Below are 24,141 nucleotides of genomic sequence, written 5' to 3' on the forward strand. Positions count from 1 at the left end.
AAGATATTTAGAGAAAATTTGTAGACTTTAGCAAAATAGAAAAAACAAAAGAAAAACTTACCCAGTGGCCCACCACTCAAATCAATGCTAATAATTATTAAAATTTTGGTTTATTCTCTTTATTTTAAAGGGATTTAAATTTTTCTGTTTCTGTTGTTATTGTTTCTAACATTGGAAATATATATATTATAAATAAATATACATACATAATTTTATATATAATGTTTTTCCTTTTCATATATTTTTCTATTTTCTTCCACATTCTTGGTTAGGTTTTTTTTAAGGCTACTAGTTATTTTGTAATCGATGTTTTATTACCCATTCCTCTATTATCGGATATTAAGAGGGTTTTAATTATTGTTTTATAAAGGCTTCTATTCTCCAGATTCTTTGTGTATAAGCCTTTCCCTTTAATTTGAGGGTATTGATTTAGACTTTATACTCAGAATGGGATTAGTGGATCAATTTAAATGGACATATTTTAGGATCTTGATACTTATAGTCAAAATGTTCAAGGAAAGTGTTTTAGCACCAATCAATCGGGAAGTCAGTCCACAAGTACTTATCTAATGCAGATGCATTGTGTGACTCACTAGGGATACAGTAAAAAAAATAAGAACATATTTATCCATTCCACCCTACCACTTTCATAGAGCTACATTTTGCAGGGAAGAGAGATATTGATTTTTTAAAATTACTATTAAGGAGGAACTAAAAGATGCTATAGAATCTGATAATAAAAAGACTCAACTCAATCTGAAAAGGATGGCTTCTCTTAAGAAACGAAGAGAAATGAAGTAACCCGAGTCTTGAAGGATGAGTAGGAGTTAGCAAGTTGGAGAGAGGATGAAAAGTGGGTTCTAGGGGATAAAACAGTATATGTGATCATTCTGAGGATGGCATGACCAAGCAACTGAGATACATCTAATGTAACTGGAATAGAAAGAATGTGAGAGGGTGGTAAAGCTGAAGAGATGGGTAAGAGACAAATCATGTAGGACTCTAGGTCTTGTTAAGAGGATGGAGATGTAACTTGATCATAAACACAATGAGAACCAATTGAATGGTTTCAAACAGATGAGTGGCACTTTCATTTAAAAAAATTTCTCTGGTTTGCAGTGCAGACAGTGCATTGTAGAGGCAAAGCAGTGGATTTGGGGAATCCAGTTAGGTGACTGTTACCTCAGTTCATATAAGTGTTGATGATGTTAGGAACTAAGGAAGTGATAAGTAAGGATGAATAGCAGTGGGCAATTTCGAGAATTATTTAAGATGTAGAATCAACGAGTTTAGTGATTGAGTGTGGGGCATGAGGGATAGGGAGGAGTCAAGTGAGTCCAGATCTCTGGCTTGAGCATATGCGGGGATGATGCCATTATATGAAGGATACTTGCAGAGAAAGATCATCAGTTCAGTTTTGGAAGTAATGAGTTTGAGGTGCCAATGAAAGATCCAAATGGAGATATCTAGCAAGCAATTTGAAATACTAGTTTGGAGCTTAGCAGAGTGGAATGAGTTGGAGATAAAGATTTGGGAATCAGTAGCCAATGGGAATTGATGCCATGGTAGTGGATGAAATTATTTTGCGAGAGAGATGTGATAAGAAGGCCTAGGAAGAGACCTGAGATATTCCAATATTAAATGGTTAAGAAGAGATTGAGACATTAGGAAAAGACAGTGACAAGGAACTGCTTAGAAGAGTAGAAAGGAAAGCCAGGAGAATAGATTGTTCTGAATGTCAAAGGAACTGGGTATTTCAAAAGGTGGGTGTAGTTAATAGTATCAAATGCTACAGAGAATTGTAGGAGGTAGAGGACTGAAAATAATACATCGGGTTTAATCACATAGGCCTCACTGTTGATTGTAATTAAGAGACATATTAGTGGGGTGGCAAACGGTAAATCTATATTAGAGTAGATTCAGTAGTGAGTGGAAGGGAGAAAATAAAGGTGAAGAGATGTTTATATGTAAGAAGTTGAGAATAAGGGAAGTGACATATAATGAAGCTGGAGAGGAATGTGGATCAATTAAGAGTGCTTTTAAAATGGCAAAGATGTAGCATGTTTAAATGCTGATTTAAAAATTAAGAGAGGATAGGATGAAAACACAGAGAAAATAAAGTGAGAGGGGATAGGAACTAGAGGATGTCCTTACATAGAGGGAGTGATATTGCTGTTCTTGCAGGAGAGAATAAAGAAAGAATGGTATAGCATTGGCTATGGTGGAAGTTGTAGGATAAGTTTTTGACAAAAAATTTATATTGGCATCAATATGTGTTATTGTATAACTTTCTTTTTCCAGTAATCTCAACAACATGGCCATAGGCACAAGGAAAGCAACTGATTGGACGATATGGGAAAAAAGAATTTAAGCATGGAAAAAGCTACTGGTGGATTTGCACAGTTTTATGGAAAAGAAAAAAGGAGATTTTAGTATTTTTGCAAGAGAGTGGTGGAAATGATAAACTAGGAGACAAAGTTTCATGGAGACAAACCACAGGACTTTATTGAACAGGCAGAAAGTAGAGGAGCTATAGAACTGGAGGTCCTGATATGGTCAATAAAGAAGCGTGATGATCATTATACAAAGAGAAGGATGGGTCAATGTATGGGAGTAGGGAATTATTCATCAAGGAGTGTGGCAGACACTACTGTTGCTCCCTTGCATATGTCTTCTACTCATTTACTTTTTCATTTTACTATAAATGCCTACAACTCTCTGCCTGAAGGTTTTATTTTCTTGATCTGAAATGCTGGGATATTAATGCCCCTCATTGCTGTGTCCCTCACCAATGGCAAATGAGGAGTTTGTGAAGGAAGACCCAGTTTCCTTTTGTATAGGTTGGGACAACTCCCCAGTGGAGTTATGCTCTGGTTGTCCACAGTGGTCATGGGTTGGATAATGTGTCATTTACTGGTTTTCTTTTCTTTCTTGTCTCACTTCTGCATTCCCTGACTGGTGTTTCTTGTGATCACTCTGGAACAAACTCTTTTACTTGAAGTTGAGTCTCAGGGTCTGCTTCTTGGGGGAGCTCAAACCAAGACAGAGAGGAAAAGTAGGTTTTGGTGATGACAAAGTCCTGGGTGTGTCTGTGAGAATATGAAACTGGGATAGAGTGGTGAGGGGTGACTGGATACAAGAAATTCAAGAAATGTTGAAATAATTGTCTACTTGGAAGTTGAAGTTATCCATCGTGTTGGTAAGATGGAGGCAGAGAGGAAGAATGTGAGCAGGTGTGAAAATCATCATTATTAAGTGAGGGGGAGTGAGCAAGGAGCATGGTAAGTGAGCGTGAGGAGGACTTCTGAACAGTACAGACAGATGGAAGACAGGCTTTTATAGAACAGGGTAGAAGAACAGTTTGGAAATGATGAGTTGGTGAGTGATGAAAACACCACCTCTACTTCTCAATCCTGAGGTAAAGCCGTGTGTGGAAGAATGAGCAGCTTCTATGTGTTATGACTGCAAGGGAAGTGGCGTTATCAGGAGAGAACCAGGATTTGCATTGAAGTCCCTGCCTTCTCACTTTCCCATCCTCAGCAAACAAGTGTGTCAGAACGACATGAGAAGACTTATTTAGGGGTTCTTATCCTTTTTTTTTGCTGGGCGCCTATGGCTATCTGATGAATTTTATGGCCCCTTCCTCAGTATAATATAAATGCTTAAAATAAAGTATTTAAGATTACAAGGAAATCAGTTATATTGAAATACCGTTATCAAAATATCAAAACATTCATTTGTGATGTAGTAATATATGTGCTTCTTTGTTACTACATTAGATAATCAAATAACTACCGTACTTTCAATGTATGATAAGTATAAACATATTTGCAGCATTTATAATGTAACATGAAAATATCTGTGATTTCTACTGGTGCTAAATCCCAGCTACTGCATAGGAGTATGGTATGTCCTCTGGGTTTATAATTAAAGAAAATACAGATTTTTGCTACAGGTTAGCAAAAATAAAAATGTAATTTTCTGGCCCAAGTTCATGAACTCCCTAAATTCTATCAGGTGAAAAAGTCCTGTGATAAGCTCTTATCTGCACTACCTCCCTCCTTACAACCTGACCTCCTACTAGACTGGCATGTGCCATTACTTTAGGGATTGGAAAAACAAAAGCCAATTTCCTGGCTTTTAATATAATAATAATTATTGATCCATGTATTACAAATATTATTGAAAAAGACAACTATCTTCTTCTGCCCCCACTGTACTTCCCTCCCCTACACCTCCATAAAGTGTCCATGAGCTGAGGAGGGGAAAGAGTTGGAGAACAAATAAAAGGAGTCACCATGAGTGGGGTGGAAAGGGCATGATAGTCTCCCCCGTGACGTTTCAGGGGTCTATGCATAGACAGAACCTGAACTGCATTTCTCAGGGTAGAGACTGGGAGACAGCCAGCCTCACCTAGGAGACCTGTGGCTGCATGTGCCAGGGAACTGGTCTCGAAAGCACGATGTGGTGTCTAGGCATGAAGGAGTGGGAAATGGTCCTTTTGCTTCCAGAAGAAGGGCATCTGAAAGATCCTGTAGGCTCTAAGTGAATCGTGCTAGTTGATTGAGAGGGGAGGAGGACCTGCTAGTTTTCAATGAGTTCTCAGAAGCCAAGATGAGGGGATAAGTAGGAAATGGCATGGAAAGTCCCTTCTGAATCTGAGGGCTGTATTTCAGTAGACTATGAGCTCCAGGGAACCAACTGGAAGCCGGTCCATGACCATTGACCATTCAATCTCCATTCAAGGGACCTGTGTCTGTTGCCTGTGTAGAATACTAGACAGTAACATATAGCTGGAGACAGCCATACTGAGCTGTGGCACCCCTCTCTTACTGAAATGAGGATGACACTTGTATAGTCACCCTTGTCAAAGTCTGGCATCGGGGATGCAGAGGAGACTCATGAAGGGCATTGATCTGAGGGTGACTAAGAAGTAAGTGAATTGGACTAGTTTTACTTGGTAGTGTTTAGATTATATTTAGTGTAATAGTATAATGGGGATGTGGGGTTGGCAATTAAAGTTCACTTACAGAAAAGTACATTGATTGTGTATCTGGGTCTGTGTTGGTGAACATTTACAATTACTCTAACAGAACTGTGAAAAAAAGGTTTTGTGATGCGATGAACACAATTCTATGTGGTTCAGCCGATGCTTGAGTGAGAAAATATTTTCCTGTATCTCAAATCCTATCAGGGAGCTTTCCTCTAGACGGTTTTTTTTTTTGTGAGGAAGACCAGCCCTGAGCTAACATCTATTGCCAATCCTCCTCCTGTTTTTTTTTCCCTTTTTCTCTCCAAAGCCCCAGTAGATAGTTGTATGTCATAGTTGCACATTCTTCTAGGTGCTGTATGTGGGACGCGGCCTCCGCATGGCGGGACAAGCGGTGCATTGGTGTGCGCCCGGGATCCGAACCCGGGCCACCAGGAGTGGAGCGTGCGCACTCAACTGCTAAGCCACGGGGCCGGCCCCATAGGCATTTTTGATAATCAGGAAGGGGCAGACTATGGTTAATTAAAAGGGATAAAATGACTTTATTTCTAGCTCATACTTAATTTACTTTAGACATTTCAGTATAAGTTATGCCAGGTTAATACACTAAATCTATTGCTACTACATGTCAGATATTAAAATAATACACCATAGCATCAATATTATTGTGCTATGAGTTGTAAATTTATTTCTCAAAACACTTAATTTTTTTTGTCAGCTTTATATAGGTTGAATTACATGTACTCAGCTACTGAGTGGTATGAATGTAATAATTGTCATATTGATTTACAGATTTAAACAAGTTCTGGATGTATAATTTTCATTTATAAAGAGTTCTATAAACAATTTTCTTATGCTCAATAGGCATTAGGTGAAAAGGACATTACAAAATCTTTCTAAATTATGGAATGTTCTAAGATGACCCTGTAGGACATACTGTGTGGTTTTAACTGATAGAAAATATCATTCTTTAATTAGGATGGCATGGATTGCTGGACATGATAGAAACAGCTACCATTTTTTCTGCATCTGCTTTATGTGTGCACTTTACCTACATTACCTCATTCAGACATAACAACACTTCTCTTATGTCCTCATTTTACAACTGAAACACTTGGGCTCAGAAAGGCTAAGTGGCCCATTAGCACAGTTAATAAATGATCACGTTGAGATCTAACTTCATGTCTGTCCAGCTTCTAAATCTCTGCCATTCCCATCATACTCTGCTTTCTTGATGTGGGGAAACAACAGATTATCCCATAGGCAAGCACGCCTCTGGTCTTTCCCATTCTCCATGCTTCATTTTGGGAGCACTTGGTAGCTGAAAGTATAACCTCAGGTAGCCCCTAAAATTTTCAAAATAAAGGGCATATTCTGAGGCCTCTGGAGAACAGCTAAGCAAACTGAAGGGAGAGTTTCATGTTTACTCAAATCTTGACACTTGGAGATCACATAGAGTTACTTTTTCTATGAAGTGAATAAGATGAGGAATTTTTGCTGTACTGTTTTCACATATTACTGTTTACTCAGTGGTATTATAGGATGGATCAGGGGTTGGGGGGAAACCTTACATGGCAGTGATTCTCGAAGTATGGTCCCCTGACTGACAGCATCAGCATCACCTGGGAACTTGTTAGAAATGCAAATTCCTAGGTTCCACCCTGGACCTACTGAGTCAATCTCTGGGGATGGTGCCTAGCAATCTGTGTATTATTTAACAACCTTTCCAGGTGAGGCTTATGCTGAAGTTTGAGAACCACTGCTCTATGGCTTTGTGGAGATCTCTTTAGTGTTTTATTTATAGATAAAACTACACTCTAGGTAGGAGGTTCCTATTTCTTTGGTATTTATGACTTCATCATGAATCTCGGGCAGCCTCCCTATCTGCTTAGAGCTAGGCTGTCCAATGCAGTAGCCGATACACAAGTGCATATTGAGCCCTTGAAATGTGAGCAGTCTGAAATAAGATGTGCTGTAAGCTTAAAAGAAACACCAGATTTCAAACACTTAGTATGAAAAACATGTTAATATTTTTATATTGATTGCACATTAAAATGATAATATTTTGGATACATTGGGTTAAATAAAATAAAATTAATTTCAGCTTGTTTTTCTTATGTGACTTCCAGAAAATTTAAAATAACAGATGCAGCTTGCCCATGTTACATTTCTATTGGATAACTCTGGGTTAAAATTGCACATCAATATAGATAAATTTTCACATTTGGAAAGTGTTTGTGTTTTATCATTAAGGGAGTGTGGAGCAGAGAAGCCTCTGTTTTCTGCCTCTGAACTTAACTCTGCAAACACTATCATTGACTGAAAGGATGGCTAGGCTGTCACTCGCTGAGGCTGCTCACTCATGTCTGCTCTACTCCAAGTGCCGTCAGTGAAGACATTCTGCCTGTTAGGTGGGAACACAGCCTCACTGTTATAAAGTCAGTGGGTTCACACCAGTGAAGGTGGATGGTGATCTTTGAGTTTGAAGGATTCAGCATCTTCTAGGTCCCTGAACAATCAAATGCTATTTTTTTTTTTAAATGCTCTTTTAAAAGTAAGATTGGAAAATGTTAAAACCTAAGTAAAGGAGAGAAGTTCTTCTTCTGTTCACTTGAAAACAGAAATATTTCTGAAGCCTTGGGACTGTATCTGTGGATTACAGTGTGAGAAAAACATTGTATTAAGAGTCAAATATAGATTTCTATGATTCAGAATAAAGAACTATGCTGAATTAACTTTTGGTCAGTTAGATTTTATTTTACGCTTTAACTCTTTTAAAGTATAAAGCATTCATCATTACCCTGCTGGAAAGGGCTTACATTAGTAAGAATTGGGAAGTGACTGCCAGCTTGCTTTTAAGTTGGGTTTTTGATGTGTTTGAAGTCATATTATAGTTTATTGCTAATGTAAAAATTGTCAATAACTTGGTTTTATTTCCGATTTTCAGAAAAAGTGGTGTGAATATTTCATTCTAAGTAATATAAACATTTTTGAATTTTGGAATCTGAATTTAATTCACCTTTCTGACTTAAGTGATGAGAATTTGTTGAAGAATATTGCTTTTTACTTTGAAAATGAAAATATTCAAGGTACCATCTTAGTATATTACAATAATTATACTTTCATCCAGAGATAAATATTATAAAGGATTTAAAATTTAAAAATCATTTTTCTATATTTCCAACATACAACATGGAAATCATTTTCCTTCCAATCTTTGTTTATTCGTATAAGTTTTATTTAGTTGCAATCAGAGTGAATGTTGTATTTTAAAACATTTGTTTTGTTTTTTTCTTCTTTGTGAGGAAGATTAGCCCTGAGCTAACATCTGATGCCAATCCTCCTCTTTTTGCTGAGGAAGATTGGCCTAGGGCTAACATCTGTGCCCATATCCCTCTACTTTATATGAGACGCCGCCACAACATGGCTTGACAAGCAGTGCATTGGTCTGCGGCTGGGATCAGAACCTATGAACCCTGGGCCGCCGAAGCGGAGTGCACAAACTTAACTGCTATGCCACCGGGCCAGCCCCATTTTAAAACATTTTTAACTTAATATTACTCTACAGGTATTTTTGGAAAAAATATGTGTTTGGGTAGTGGGCATTTCTAGATAAATTTAACAGTTGAATTTTTCATTTAAATATATGCATTAACATTTTTTCATAATATGTACTCTCATTAATCATCCTACTACTATTAGATATTTAGAGAATTTTGATTTTTTTCCAAAGATAAAGCTGATTTATATATTTGTTTTGTGTAATTTGTTTTTCTTTCTCTGAATTATTTTCTTAGAATAAATTTTTGGCTGTTTCTTAAGAGTCGAAGAAAAATAAGACACATTTTAAGAGAACTATAACTGATTGGGCATTCTTCAACCTCTAGGATTTGATTCCTACATATTGCAAGCATTGGAATGAGTTAACTACATATACATTTAGCAGTCCTCTAAAAATTTTCTCATTTCTGAAAAATAATAGTTTTTATTCAGTTTTATTGGTTGTATTGTGTGGCATAACCTTTTTTTGCTTTGTTTTTGTTTTTGTGAGGAAGATTGGCCCTGAGCTGACATCTATGCCAGTCTTTCCTCTATTTTGCATGTGGCTCACCACCACAGCATGGCTTGATGAGTGGTGTAGGTTGGCGCCTGGGATCCAAACCCATGAACCCAGACCACCAAAGTGGAACATGCTGAACTTAACCACTATGCTGCCAGGCTGGCCCCTGGCATAACATTTTTTAATACCTTAAAGAATAATTATATATTTACCATCTGTTATTTTTAGTTAAGATAGTTATAATTTTAATACTTATTTATCAAATAGGAAAACAAGATAAATTTTAAAATCTACAGTCTTATAGTCAACACTAGAGACCATTTTCATTTAGGTGCAGTGTGGAACTCACTGAAAATTTCAGTTTGACCAGTATTTCAGAGCTCTATGAATTTAGTCAAAATGTGTGCTTCTGTGTATGTGTGAATGATTTTTAATATTTAGTACTTCTAACTATTATATAGGCCTACATTTGAATTTGGGAAATGTCATTATGAAGGATTATGAACATCTCTGGAATACTGTATCAAAGTTGGTCAGAGAGTTTGATGTTGGAAAGCCATTTCCTGTGAGAGCAACAAAATTTCCTTTTCTTAAAAAGAATCCATCACCAATCAAAGGTAATAAATCTCTAAATCAATTTGAAATAAAAGCATTGCCCTTCTGAAAATGTTCTGAAGGTGCTACTAACTAAATGCTGCAAGTATAAATAATTTTCTGGCACTATGTATTTTAATAATTAATTACATATCATTGGAGTGATATGCTATGATTATAATTTTGCAGAGTTATATGTTTTGCTTGTAACTAATGTTGTTGCCAATTTAAAAAAAAGTCAGATGTATGTGACCTTCATTTCTATAAATATGGCAGTATACGTCAAGCAAAAAATCTCTGTGGGAAACAATTCAAATGCTGGATAAGAAATGTCTTTTTTTTTTTTTTTGTGAGGAAGATTAGCCCTGAGCTAACATCCATGCTAATCCTCCTCTTTTTGCTGAGAAAGACCGGCTCTGAGCTAACATCTATTGCCAATCCTCCTCCTTTTTTTCCCCAAAGGCCCAGTAGATAGGTGTATGTCATAGTTGCACATCCTTCTAGTTGCTGTATGTGGGACGCGGCCTCAGCACAGCCGGAGAAGCGGTGCGTCGGTGCACACCCGGGATCTGAACCCGGGCCGCCAGTAGCGGAGAGTGCGCACTTAACCGCTAAGCCATGGGGCCGGCCCCAAATGCTGGATAAGAGACACCAAACATCTTTTTATACCATCGTAGCTAAGCTCAAAACAACAGAAGTGGAATCTTAGGAGCCAAAAATGAAGGCAGAGACTGATCTCCGGGTAATACAAAATAAATCACCCCAAGAATTTCTAATTATAAGTTTGCCCTCCCAAGAATCTGGGGTTTCAATTTACTCTATTAGCAGGGTCAAGACAACTCTTAGCCAGAAAATTAACTTAATGTGATCAAAGGAATCTGGCACATTCTCTGTAGAGGAACATCATAAACCCTGTTTTACAGGATTCTCTGCCAAATATGAGTGCAAAAACAAATTAAAAAACAATAGAGGAAATTAAGTCACTAAGAGAAACATTAAGCTACTGAAGAAGAATTCTTAAGTACTTCAGATTTCGTAATTATCAAAAGTAGAATATACCATATGTGTGTTTAAAAATGCTTAAAGAAATGAAATATGAAATTTGAAACATGAGAAACTAACAAAATGCTTTATAAAACATCATTTACTTTTTTTTTTTTTTGGTGAGGAAGATTAGCTCTGAGCTAACATCTGTTGCCAATCTTCCTCTTTTTGCTTGAGGTAGATTGGCCCTGAGCTAACATATGTGCCAATCTTCCTCTATTTTGTATATGAGATGCTGCCAAAGTATCGCCCAATGAGTGGTGTGTAAGTCCACACCCGGAATCCGAACCTGTGAACCCCGGGCCGCCAAAGCGGAGCGTGTGAACTTAACCACTATGCCGCTGGGCTGGCCCCATTCACATTTTAAAATAACTAAAGTGATAGAAATGAAAATATTGTCAATGGATGGGTTAAAAAGCTAATTGAATACTGCTAAAGAAAGAATTTGTGAACTAGAACTAGATCAAAAGAATTACACTGACAAATAGAGATGAACATGTTACATATCTTAAACTTACACAGTATGTCAATTATATCTCAATAAAGTTGGAAAAAATTATAGAACACCAAAAAACAAACAAATGAAATAGAGATGAAAAAATATAAAAGAGATGTTAAAAGACATGAAAGATAGAATGAAGTCTAAATTTTCCTTCATTTGGAGATTCAGAAGAAGATAATGAGCCAATGCGGGTTGGCAATATTTGAAGAGATCATGGCTGGGCATTTGCCTGGATTGATGAAAGATAAGAATTTACACATTCAGGATGTATTATAAATCCCAAGTGAGATAAATTAAACATATTCACATACACATTCACAGACAAATACACACACTACTCACAATACAGTAAAATTATGGAATATAAAGAATAAAGAAATATCTTAAAAGAACCAGAGCAACCTACAAAGGAACCAAAGTTAGTCTGATAATAGACTTTCCCAATAACAATGATAGAAGTCAGAATATAGTGAAATTATACATAATTCTTAACATATAATTTAAGAAGGAGGAGTAATGTGGACATTTTCAGAAATATAAAAACTGATTTATCCATCATCGTAGCATAACTGAAGATATTTCTATTTGACGAATTTCAGGAAGAATAAAATGACCCCAGAAGGATTGTGAGAAAGAAAGCTAAGGGGAAGTTGGGATGTATTGATATAAGTATATTTTTCAGAATATGGGGGAAAAATATATATCCTCTTCCCTTATGTCAGGATGAGTTCCACTAGACAAGGACTCTTGAGTGCAAGTAGTTTAGTGATCTCAGGAAGATCAAATAACAGTGTGGTTGGTAAGATCAGGAAGAGAACAAAACCAATGCAGAACACGTTAGTAAGTAGGTTTCCACAGGTAAATTTTACTGGGAATCTTAGAACGGTGTACAAACCACCTCGGAAATGTCTTACCTGAAGAGCAAGATAGCTGAGGTATTTGCCTTGTGACTCTTGTCACGTCTTTGGCTGAGGCCTATCTCTGGGACATTAAATTCTCAGCACTCTGGGCTGGTCCACATGGCTGTAAGAAGAAAAGTGCTCAGGCAGAGAGTTACAGGGACTTGCAGTAGGAAGGTACTGGGCAAACACAGGAACAGTGAACACCAAGGGGATAATGGGTAGAGCAATGGCAGCTTATCTAGAATTATGAACTAGATACTAAATAAAAAAGCATTCATTAGCCAACTATCATACATATGATATATATGTGATATGTATGCTATCTATGATATGTATATGTATATATATACACATATTCATACACATATACATATATATAATATCATGGAGGATGTAAGAGAGTACTGTAATAATAGCATATAATTTCATTATTATCTGTATTTTTTTCCCCTACTTCTTTTTTGTTTCATTTTCATAAAAGTATATGTGTAGGAGATCTCTGAGTGAGACTTCCATATTCAAACTCCTTGTCTCATAACAGAGAATAAGAAAAGGAATAAATATTTGAAAATAGGAAACATAGGTGTTTCTCTCTCTCTCTCTCCCTATCTGTCTGTCTACTTACCTTCCTACCTAGATGCTTAAATGCTGCCTATTTCTTTACACTCCACCATGTCCCAAAATGTTTTAGTAAATAGCTTTATGGGAAGGGCTGGAATTGATAAATGTTAATAAGATCAATAAAAAATATTTCTTCGTGTGAAGTTTTATAAAATCATGTGTAATATTCTTGTATGAATGTTTCAAATTTGACTTTGTCTTAATTTTTTACTTATTTACAGACACCTCCAAGGAAAAGATGCCTAATTTGGGTTTTATTCCAATGTCCTGTGAGGTGGTTGATAAGTTTGCTGGAGACATTTTGAAAGATTTGCCTTTCCTAAAGAGGTAAAGGCCAAAAGTGCCTCACTAAATACTTGGGTAGAATGGATGAATTAATTACCCATTAAAGATTCTATGAAATGCAACAGGTTAAATAGCATATACTAGATGTAATACATTTGTAACACATAGGAAGTTTAATGTCAAATTTATAGATGTCCTTTGATCATAACTAGGTTAAAGTCAACATGGTTTGGTTTTGAGTATCTTAGAGTGAAATCACTCCAGCTGCATGTTTTTAGTGAATGAATATTTGTTGATGTTGATGGGACTGTGAGAGATTTGGGATGGATTCTGGGTTCTTAAGCCCCTAATAAACTGCTCTTTGTATTCTACCACCCATATCTCATCACAGAGAGAGGAAAGGTGGCTATGATTTTTAAAAATATTATTCAGGGGCCGGCCTGGTGGCGCAAGCAGTTAAGTGCCTGCGCTCCGCTGTGGCGGCCCAGGGTTCGCCGGTTTGGTCCCGGGCATGCACTGATGCACCACTTGGCAAGCCATGCTGTGGCGGTGTCCCATATAAAATGGAGAAAGATGGGCACTGATGCTAGCTCAGGGCCGGTCTTCCTCAGCAAAAAAAAAAAAAAAAAAAAAAGAGGAGGATTGGCAGACGTTAGCACAGGGCTGATCTTCCTCACACAAAAAAATAAATAAATAAAATATTATTAAAAAATGAAATCTATGGTCAATAATGTTGTAATAACTTGATGTGGTGACAGATGGTGGCTGGACTTATTGTGGTGATCATTTTGTAATGTATAAAAATATTAAGTCACTATGTTGTACACCTGAAACTAATATAGTATTGTATATTAATTATAATTCAATAAGAAAATGAAATCTGTGCTGTGCTATCTTTGGAGGCATGCAATATAAAATACGCATATTTTTCTTTTTGTCTCACAGCAATGATCCTATTGTGACTTCACTGGTTAAACAAAAGGAATTTGATGAACTTGTGCATTGGCATTCTCACAGACCCCTTAGTGATGATTATGACAGGACAAAGTGTCAATTTGATGGTGAGTTCTGTGACTCTGGTGAAATAAATTAGGATCAATTTCACTCTCCACCTTTTATTTTATAATGAAAAATTATCATGTTATGAGACACAAATTATATTTCTTGAATTATAATAGTCTACAGGATATTTAGATATATGTCAGTAAAGATGGTAATGAAAAAGTCCCAGTTTGTTTACTGACAGTCATCTGTACATAGATATGCAGATATTTTTGGAGGAAGTGCACAAATACATCATCTGTCCCCACTAAAGTTAGAAGCTGTTTTAAGCAAAGATGGCTTGTTGTTTAAGAAATTGGTGTTTTCCTTGAAGTCAAAAATATTGAGGCCATAGTCTTTCTAGCAATTTCAACTACTTTCATACCACTAAATTGACTGATGTAACAACGTTAGCATTTTATCTGCCTTCATGCTCAGGATGGTTGGAACTGCAAAAAGAGGCCCATGAAACCACCAACAGTAGATAAACTGAGATTGAATTAGGGCTCTTGTCTCCCTGGTTCATCCTTTGTCTTCATCTCACCTTTGTGTACCCCTATGCTCACACCCACCCTCCTTCAAGTTGACAAAACTTGCTTTCAGAAGAATCTAGGAGTGTGCATAGTAAGCATACTTATATGAAATACTTATCAGCCTGCTTATACGAACAGCTACCAAGATCCTGCAAGATATGAGGGGATCTTTTAGATTAATCATTAATATCCTTCAAAGTAGTTTGATTTGATATGTGTAAATACAAACCTAGAAAAATTAACCAGTTTAATTATTCCCTTTAATGAGTATTATGGTTTTCTTTGGGTATGGGGGTAAGTCGTACCTTGATTGTTGGGCTTCCCTATGTCACTGGATTTTTATGTAGTGAAATTTTTTCTCAGCTACTAAGCTCTTGGCTCTGTGGTTATGGTCTGAAGTAAGGATTTTTCTATCAAGTGATGTAGGAAGCCAGAATTTTCTAGATGGATATCTTCTTGACTCTGCCTCTACTTTCCTCTTCTTAACCTCATTTGCAGGACACATGACAGAGGCAATGCCCAGAATCTTTCATTCTTTGTAGCATCCTGATATTTGCTTTGGGAGGCAGACAATGAAAGAGCATTTTGTCACTTCTGTTCTTTAAATAAAATAAGGAATTATTCTATAGACAAGAGATAATCTGGCTTAAGACTCATTGTTTAACAAAAGTAATCAGACTAAATTGCTGTTCCAAACTAAAAAGAAAACTGCACGTGTGAGTGGGATGGTGTGAAGAATTAATGAGAATGCTATTGAAAAAATATTGTAGTGTTACATTTTAAGTCTTTTCTTTTTCAGAAAAATCTAGAGATCCTTATTATCTTAAATCTGTGCAAAAGTATCACGTTTTTCAGCGATTTTATGGGAATTCATTAGAATTAGTTTCTTCAAAAGTCATTGTGATGCAAGCTACCAAGCCAAAGAAGAATTTCAGTGAACCCAAGAGCAAAAAGACACGTGTAGGTTCTATTAATTTTATCAAAATTTTTTACTTTCTTTGTCTTTTCTTAAGTTGATGTTTATCAATCCGTAGGGTAGTTTCTTTCCATGCTATGCTTTATTATATATGATCACTTGTTATTTTACTTACCTGCTAAGAAAGACTAACCTGCATATATAAGCTTATACAGTCATGCGTTGCTTAATGACAGGGATAAGTGCTGAGAAATGTATTGTTAGGCAATTTTGACAGTGTGCAAACATCATAGAGTGTGCTTAGACAAATCTAGATGGTATATCCTACTATGTACCTAGGTTATATGGTACTAATCTTTTGGGACCACCTCTGTATATTTTGTCTGTCATTGACTGAAATCTTGTTATGCAACACGTGACTGTATATGGTCCTCTATACATAATAAAAAATATATTTATTTGAAAAAGAATATAAGACATTAAGTGAATAAAGGCTTGGATTTAGAAATGTTGAAGTAATGTTAGAAATGTAGTTCTTTGGGAGTTCCAGTCCCAGATGGCAATATAGGAGGTTCCTGAACTCACCTTCTCCCGTGGACACACTGATGTTACAGCTACACACAGAAAAATTCCCTCTGAAGGAAATCTAGAGACTAGCTGAGTGACTCCTATGTAGGATGAATGAGAAAAAACCTACAACAAAACAGATAGAAGAGGCTGAGACACACTCTGTCCATAAACCCCACCCCTGGCACAGCGACATGCAATTGGGAGGAAACTCGCAACTTTCAGTTTCTTCCTCAGAAGGGAATGGTTTGGATCCAACATCTAGCACCCCAACTTTTAAGATTTCTACCTGAGGGATGGGCTTCCAAAACATCTAGCTCTGAATGCCAACAGGGCTTGCATCAAGACTTACAAGACTATAAGAAACAAATGGTTCTCAACAGGCTTGCATGGACTTGCCAGGCTATCCTCCAGGGTTCAGCACAGAGGCAGCAGACTGACACACCCAGTCCTAGTCTTTCCCTGAAAGAGGCTGATTTGCATACTTTAAAAGCTGTGAAAGGAATCTAAGCGTACCACTACAGAAAAATCATTAAATCACAAAGGAAGAGACAAAGAGTAAAAGAAAGGAACAAAGGAATTATAAATCAGCCAGAAAAAAAATTAACAAAATGGCAATAGTAAGTCAATACCTATCAATAATTACTTTAGATGTAAGTTGGGCTAAATTCTCCAATCAAAAGACATAGAATGGCTGAATAAATAAGAATAAAAAAAAAGACCCAACCATATGCTGCCGCCAAGAGACTGACTTTAGCTTTAAGGACACACACAGACTGAAAGTAAGGGGATGGAAATAGATATTCCATGTAAATGGAAACCAAAAGAAAGCAGTGGTAGCTATACTTATATCAGAGAAAATGGACTTGAAGACAAATACTGTAATAAGAAACAGAGTATATCATTATATTAGGAAAAAGTAAAAACCTGAAAGCTTTTCCTCCAAAGTCAGGAACAAGACAGAGATGCCCACCCTTGCCACTTTTTTTCAACATAGTACTGGAAGACCTAGCCAGAGCAATTAGGCAAGAAAAAAAATAAAAGACATCTAAATCAGAAAGAAAGAAGTAAAACTATCTCTATTTGCATATGTCATGATATTATATATAAAAAACCCTAGAGACTCTTCTGAAAAACTATTAGAATTAATAAATGAATTCACTAAATGTGCAGGATACAAAAATCAATATACAGAAATCTGTTGCATTTCTATACACTGATAATAAACTATCAGAAAGAGAAATTAAGAAAACAAGCCCGTTTACAACTGCATCAAAAAGAAAAAAATACCTAGGAATAAATTTAACCAAGGAGGTGAAAGACCTCTGCACTGAAAACTATAAGATGTTAATGAAAAAAATTGAAGAAGATACAAATAAATAGAAAGGTATTCCATACTCGTGGATTGGAAGAATTAATATTGCTAAAATGTCCATACTACTCAAAGCAATCTACTGATTTAATGCAATCTCTATCAAAATTCCAATGGCATTTTTCACAGAAATACAGCAAAAAATCCTAAAATGTATGTGGAACCACAAAAGACCCTGAATAGCCAAAGCAATCTTGAGAAAGAAGAATAAAGCTGGAGGCATCATACTCTCGGATTTCAAACTATATTGCAAAAGGAGAGTAATCAAAACTGTATGATATTGGCATAAAAACAGACACATAGATCGATGGAACAGAATAGAGAGCCCAGAAATAAACCTACATATATATGGTCAATTAATTTATGACAAATGAGCCAAGAATATACATGGAGAAAAGACAGTTTCTTTAATAAATGGTGTTGGGAAAACTGACAGCCAAATGCAAAAGAATGAAACTGGACCCCTATCTTATAGCATACACAAAAATCAACTCAAAATGGCTTAAAGACTTGAATAAAAGACCTGAAACCGTAAAACTACTAGAAGAAAACATAGGAGGCAAGCTCCTTGACATTGGTCTTGGCAATGATTTTTTAAAAATTTGACCCCAAAAGCAAAGTTAATAAAAAGCAAAAATAAACAAGTGGGACTGTTTATACTAAAAGTTTCTGCACAGCAAAGGAAATCATCAACAAAATGAAAATGCAGCCTACTGAATGGGAGAAAATATTTGCAAATCATATATCTGATAAGGGATTCATATCTAAAATATCTAAAGAATTCATACAACTCAGTAGCAAAACAAAACAAAACAAAACAAAAAATGATTAAAAAATGGGCAGAGTAACTAAATAGACATTTTTGCAAAGATACAGGAAAGGCCAATGGGTACGTGAAGAGGTGCTAAACATCACTAACCATCAGGGAAACGCAAATCAAAACCACAATGAGACATTCCCTTACACCTGTTAGAATGGCTATTATCATAAAGACAAGAGGTAACAACTGCTGGCGAGGATGTGGAAAAAAGGGAACCCTAGTGGGAATGTAAATTGGTGCAGCCACTATGGAAACAGTATGGAGATTCCTTGAGAAATTAAAAATGGAACTACCATAGGATCCAGCAATCCTACTTCTAGATTATTCTATGTATGGAATAGTATTCAGCCATAAGAAGGAAATTCTGCCATTTGTGACAACATGGATGAACCTGGAGATGCTAAGTGAAGTAAGCCAGACAGAGAAAGACAAATATCACATGGTATCACTTATATGTGGAATCTAAAAAAAAAGTCAAACTCATAGAGAGTTCTGCCAGGTGCTGGGGGTGGGAGGAAATAGCGACAGGTTGGTAGAGGTACACCTTTCAGCTAGAAGATGAATAATGTCTGAGGAGCTAATGTAAAACATGGTAATTATACTTGATAACACTGTATTGTATCATTGAAATTTGCTAAGAGAGATTTTAAGCGTTCTCACCTCCTTGGCCCCCCAAAAGATAAATATGTGAGGTGATGGATGAGTTAATTAACTCAATGGGAGAAATCTTTCCACAATGTATATGTATATCAGATCACCATGATGTACACTTTAAATATCTTATAATTTCATTTTTGAGTTATGAGTTATATCTCAATAAAGCTGAAATTAAAAAAAAAAAGCTCAATCAGAAATGAGGACTTAATTGCTTTAATAGTCAAAAAGCAGCCTCCCCACGCTCAGCTAGGTGGTCATTGTTTTTCTCCTTGTGGTGACAACCTCCTTTTTATTTTCATAGCCAATTTATTGTTAGTGAGACCGTCCAATTGCAACTTGTCCTTTTTCATTCCGGGCTACCAAGAAGCTTCTATTTTTTTTTTTTTTCCCAGAGATGTTATAAAACAGAAAGTTTAGGGGCCTGCCCAGTGCAGCAGTTAAGCACGTGCGCTCCGCTGCAGCGGCCCGGTGCTCGCAGGTTCGGATCCAGGGCACGCACTGATGCACCGCTTGTCAAGCCATGCTGTGGTGGCATCCCATATAAAGTGGAGGAAGATGGGCATGGATGTTAGCCCAGGGCCGGTCTTCCTCAGCAAAAAGAGGAGGATTGGCATCAGATGTTAGCTCAGGGCTAGTCTTCCTCCCAAAAAAAGTGAAAAATAAAAACAACGAAAAAACCCCAGGAAGTTTGCAAAAATTTTCTTTACGTAGTACAAGGTATAAAGACTAAAAAACTTCCTGCTTTTTTTTTCTTTTACATTATTAGAAGTTAAATAGATTGTCTCATGGAAATTAAGTACCCTTAGCACTGTATATGACCTTCTAGCAACAGTTTAATAATTCTGCATGTTCAAGATAAAACAAGCATTGCACATGGCTAAGAGCCAAGGATCACCCTTGTCCTATTGAGACAGAACGAAGCTGAGTTAACCCAAGACAGTACGTTTGGAATATCGAAACATTGGGAAAGCTCAAATATTATTGATTAGAATTAAATACCAAGAAAGTGATGACAACTAAAACTGATCTCATTATAGGCAAAATTTAGATATTAATTTCATGACTAATCAGAATAGTGGAAGGTTTGTCAGAATTCTCTTGTGAATACAATTCTCTGATTTCTCTTTGCAGATTAATAAGTCAAATTGGTAAAAGTATAGTAAAAGTTGGTCCATATTGTGTTTGAGTTGGAAATGCTTATCTAGATAAAGCAAATCAGTTGTATTTATGTTGTTCCTTCTATCTACTCCTTTCCTTCATTTCCTTTCTCTTTCCTCATTCACTCATCACACATTATGAACTAATTGTTTTGTGCTTGGGACATACAGACAACTATGGCACATTTCTTTCTCAAGGAAATTAATGTAGAGAGGATGTGTGACAAGTAAAATCACAACTACAGTACATGTACTCAGTGCTTTGATAGAGAGATGCCTGGGCAAAGGAGGGATACGTGACTTAGGCTTGGGACAGTTAGGGAAGCCATCATGGAAGGAATATCTTGAAGGACAAGTACGGATAGGGAGGTGACCATGGAGGAGTGGAGGAGGAAAACCAATTCCAGAGAGAGCAGCAGGAACTGATGCATGGAGACATGAAAAAACAGTGGCCTGGTGTCTCTGAATTTATACTCTAAAGTATTTACTCTTTGATTTATAATCTACACCACTCAGAAATCTAGAAAATTATCTGCTGAGAGGCTTTATAGTCCTTAACTGAAATGTCGTTAAGTTTTCAATTAACAGAGGATTTAATTTTAAGATACAGACACTGAAACTAAAATTGTGCCTATTCAAGAAGGGTATGATGGTCCCAATAATCAGTATATACTTAAAAATATTGTCTCATTCATGAAATGTCATCTTGCAATATATCCAACTTGTTTTATGATATATTCCTTTCCTTTTTGGGCAGGAGACCAAGGCTGAAATAATTACTAGAGAGAATAAGAAGAGGTTACTGGCCAAGGAAGAGCAAAAAGAAGAACAAAAGTGGAATGCTATGTCATTGTCTATTGAGGAGGAAGTGAAAGAGAATTTAACCTCTGGAATAAAGAAACTGGAAGATTTTTTGAAATCATGTAAAAGTAACTCAGTGAAATTTCAAATTGAAATGGTAGGGTTAAATGCCTGCTTGAAAGCATGGAAGGAACATTGCCAAGGTAAAGGAATGTGATTCTATGTTTTTTGTTTTGATGAACTGGAGAATTAATAAAAAATGTAATGGTGATAGCTGTCATTTATTGGCTGGAAATTGTGTCAGAAGCCTTAGATGCATTATCTGATTTTATCATTACAAAATTCCTCTTAAGTATTATTACCTCTATTGTATTGATGAGCGATGAAATCTCAGAAAGGGTCCCAGATACAGCACATTCATAAGCAAATTCAAATTCAATCACAATCAAAGATAGGTTTAGAAGTAAATACTTACAAAGTTGTGGGCATGGTTAAGGGAACCAGTAAAGATGGTGAGGCACCCAGCGAGAATCTATTATTCATCTTTGAGATCTGAAGTGTAAATATTTTCTTCTGGGTAAAACTAGGATCATGTTTGCCTAGCATGCTGAGTTCTTCCAAAAGTTGCTGTGGCTTCCATGTGCTCTACTTTACAATTTCTACAGTAGATAGTAGTAAAGAAAGGAAGAGACAGGAAGAGGAAGATAAAGGAGAAAGAAGACTGGGTCGAGATATGTCAATTGACGGCAGGTGAAATGATCATGTGCCATAATACCTCCAAACTGACAGTTCTTCCTAGAAACCTAGTTGATTTGTCAGGCTTCAGCATCTCCACACTTGAATCCATTTAACACGTGATCACCAGGTTCCCTCCCCCCCGCCCCCCCCATTCTACTAACTTCAATCTGCTCCAGCAAAGTCAGCCTTTCACTGTGGATTCCACCACGGTGAGAAGCATAAGACTTAGCTTATGTACTTCTCCCCAACCAAGATTTTGTATCAGGATTTGCAGTTGTCTGCTACTCAGAGAAATCAGAATTAACAGTGGCCTACCCTCCTGGAGGGTAAGAATTCTGTATTAAATTTCTTTTTTTAGCCTCTTACAGCATTCAATAGGTATTTGGTAATATTTGTTAAATAGATAAAATATAGATTGATTGGAGGAAAGATGGAATAAAAAACAGCCCTAATGTGGTAAATATGGAAAGATTAGCAGTGAGGAGTAAAAAAAAGATATATATGATTATAAAGAAATGGAGAGGAATTAGCAAAGTTTGTATCTGGCGATTGTAATAGACTGGTTGAATTGCAAGGCTCCAATGATTACACTAAATATTTATGTGTGGTCAACAGTCGGACTCAATAAATGTTGATAAGTTTAAACCAGATATTTAAAGTGATCTGAATATTTTTCTTTGAACATAGTAGAGAAGGCATGAAAATAATATGTGGAGAAAAGATCTGTGGTTCCCCAGAACTTATACAAACTTGAGCTTTAAAAATCTTATATCTATCATAAACTACAAGATTTTTCTTTTTCTCCAACACTTATGCAGCTAGTTCTCATTTATCCGTGGAGATGATGAAGTGTGTCTAGTTGCACTTTAGTTTTATTTTGGTTAGCCCTCTATATTCCAAAACCTCCATTAATGTCAAGCAAGATAGGGAATTTAATTAGGTCAGATTGACACCCTGGATGGCTAATCTTGGATAATCACAGATTTATTATTTTTGAGAGTCTATAACAATTTTGTTGTTTATTCTTTTCCCAGGTGAAACCACAAAAGATTTAAGTATAGCTGTTCAAATGATGAAAAGGATCCACTCCTTGATAGACAACTACCCAGAACTTTTGCAAGAGGCAGATCAGCAATTCATAGCCAGATGTCTGAAGTATTTAGGATTTGATGAGTTGTCAAGTGCTTTATATCCAACCCAGGTAAAGTTTTCCGAATAGCTCCATTTTATAGAGTAATTATTAGATAGACATGAAGTGTCTTGCAAATACAGCCATCTCTTCTAGAATTTTTTTTTTTACTGAAAATATTTACTCTGTGTTTGTAATCATTATTAGTAATCCAGCTGCCCTAACTTGAAGTAATCTAGACTTAGAAAACTTGTACAAATGCTTGTCTGGACAATCAGATTAAATGCCAGATAATCTCCGCAGCCCCTTAAAACTAAGCCTGTGTTTAATTCTAGCAAAATATTCAAAACTATGTTGTCATTGTTCAGTTGTCTTTAAATATATCAGATGGGAGCTACAAATACCCTAATGAATATTTGAAAATCGTGATGTCTGCCAATTTACTCATAGTTAAGATAATGATTTAGGTGATAAAGGACTTCTTCAATAAATATTACACAATTTAAAAGGTGGTAAAATGCTTTTCTCATAAAAAGTGCTCATTAATAAATGTTTTAATTATTTAGATGATGTTATAATTTGAAATCACTTTCAAAATGGACTTTTAAAATAATATAGGTTGCAGGAGATGACATAAAGAAGAAGAAAAAGAATAAATATTCAGTTGGCATTGGGCCAGTTCGGTTTCAACTACAATACATGGGCCATTATTTGATACGAAATGAGAGAAAAGATCCAGATCCGAGAGTTCAGCATTTTATTCCTGACACATGGCAGGTAATGATTGAATAAACAAAATTTTTTGTATTTTATTAGTAAATATGATTTCAGAAGCTTCTCGTTACTATGGCTATACATATTATATTTGGCATGAACTTCTTAATACAGAGTCATGTTATTTAGAATTATTTTGCCATTGGAAACATCATGTAGACTTTCTTTTCCCCATTTAAAGAAAGTGAAATTTTTATTTCATCATTTTTCATAAATAGACCATTTCCTTGGAGGTACTTTGATGTTTTCACGTATATATTTTTGAAGTTCTGTCTGTATCATCCCATTGTATCATTATGGAACAACCAACCTCCAGGTTTTCCCTGGGTCAATAGGATTACGCATGTAAATATATAAGCATGCACAGAGAAATTTGGGTAGTTTAAATAGTATAGACAATTGTTTAGATATTTACATGCTGTACCTGTCACCGTAGTAGCTATTCTTCTATAAATAAATGTAGAATTAATATAAAATTTAGAATAAAAAGGTGCACCTCTGCATAGATTGAACCATGTAAAATTGCTGATAAATTGAACACGTTTATCTACAAAAGTGCAATTTTGTAGGTTCAATCTAATATACTGTCCTATTCAGAGTCTAACTTTATCTTTCTTATATTGATGCTGGTGGGGTAC

General features: G+C 36.1%; 1 protein-coding gene across 1 annotated transcript in view; it reads left to right on the plus strand.

Moving 5' to 3' along the window:
* The window catches only part of LOC101390837 (DExD/H-box helicase 60), a 104,948-nt gene that overhangs the window by 19,944 nt on the left and 60,863 nt on the right, over positions 1–24,141 (plus strand). Inside the window, exons 8-15 of the mRNA XM_087437446.1 lie at positions 7,938–8,079; positions 9,512–9,667; positions 12,935–13,040; positions 13,944–14,059; positions 15,372–15,532; positions 20,819–21,065; positions 22,635–22,801; positions 23,348–23,506. Coding sequence (XP_087293572.1) covers positions 7,938–8,079; positions 9,512–9,667; positions 12,935–13,040; positions 13,944–14,059; positions 15,372–15,532; positions 20,819–21,065; positions 22,635–22,801; positions 23,348–23,506 — 1,254 coding nt within the window. The remainder of the gene's footprint in view (positions 1–7,937; positions 8,080–9,511; positions 9,668–12,934; positions 13,041–13,943; positions 14,060–15,371; positions 15,533–20,818; positions 21,066–22,634; positions 22,802–23,347; positions 23,507–24,141) is intronic.

Source organism: Ceratotherium simum, chromosome 12 (assembly GCF_057802395.1).
Source record: "Ceratotherium simum simum isolate JZ-2026a chromosome 12, ASM5780239v1, whole genome shotgun sequence".
Lineage (NCBI taxonomy): Eukaryota > Metazoa > Chordata > Mammalia > Perissodactyla > Rhinocerotidae > Ceratotherium > Ceratotherium simum.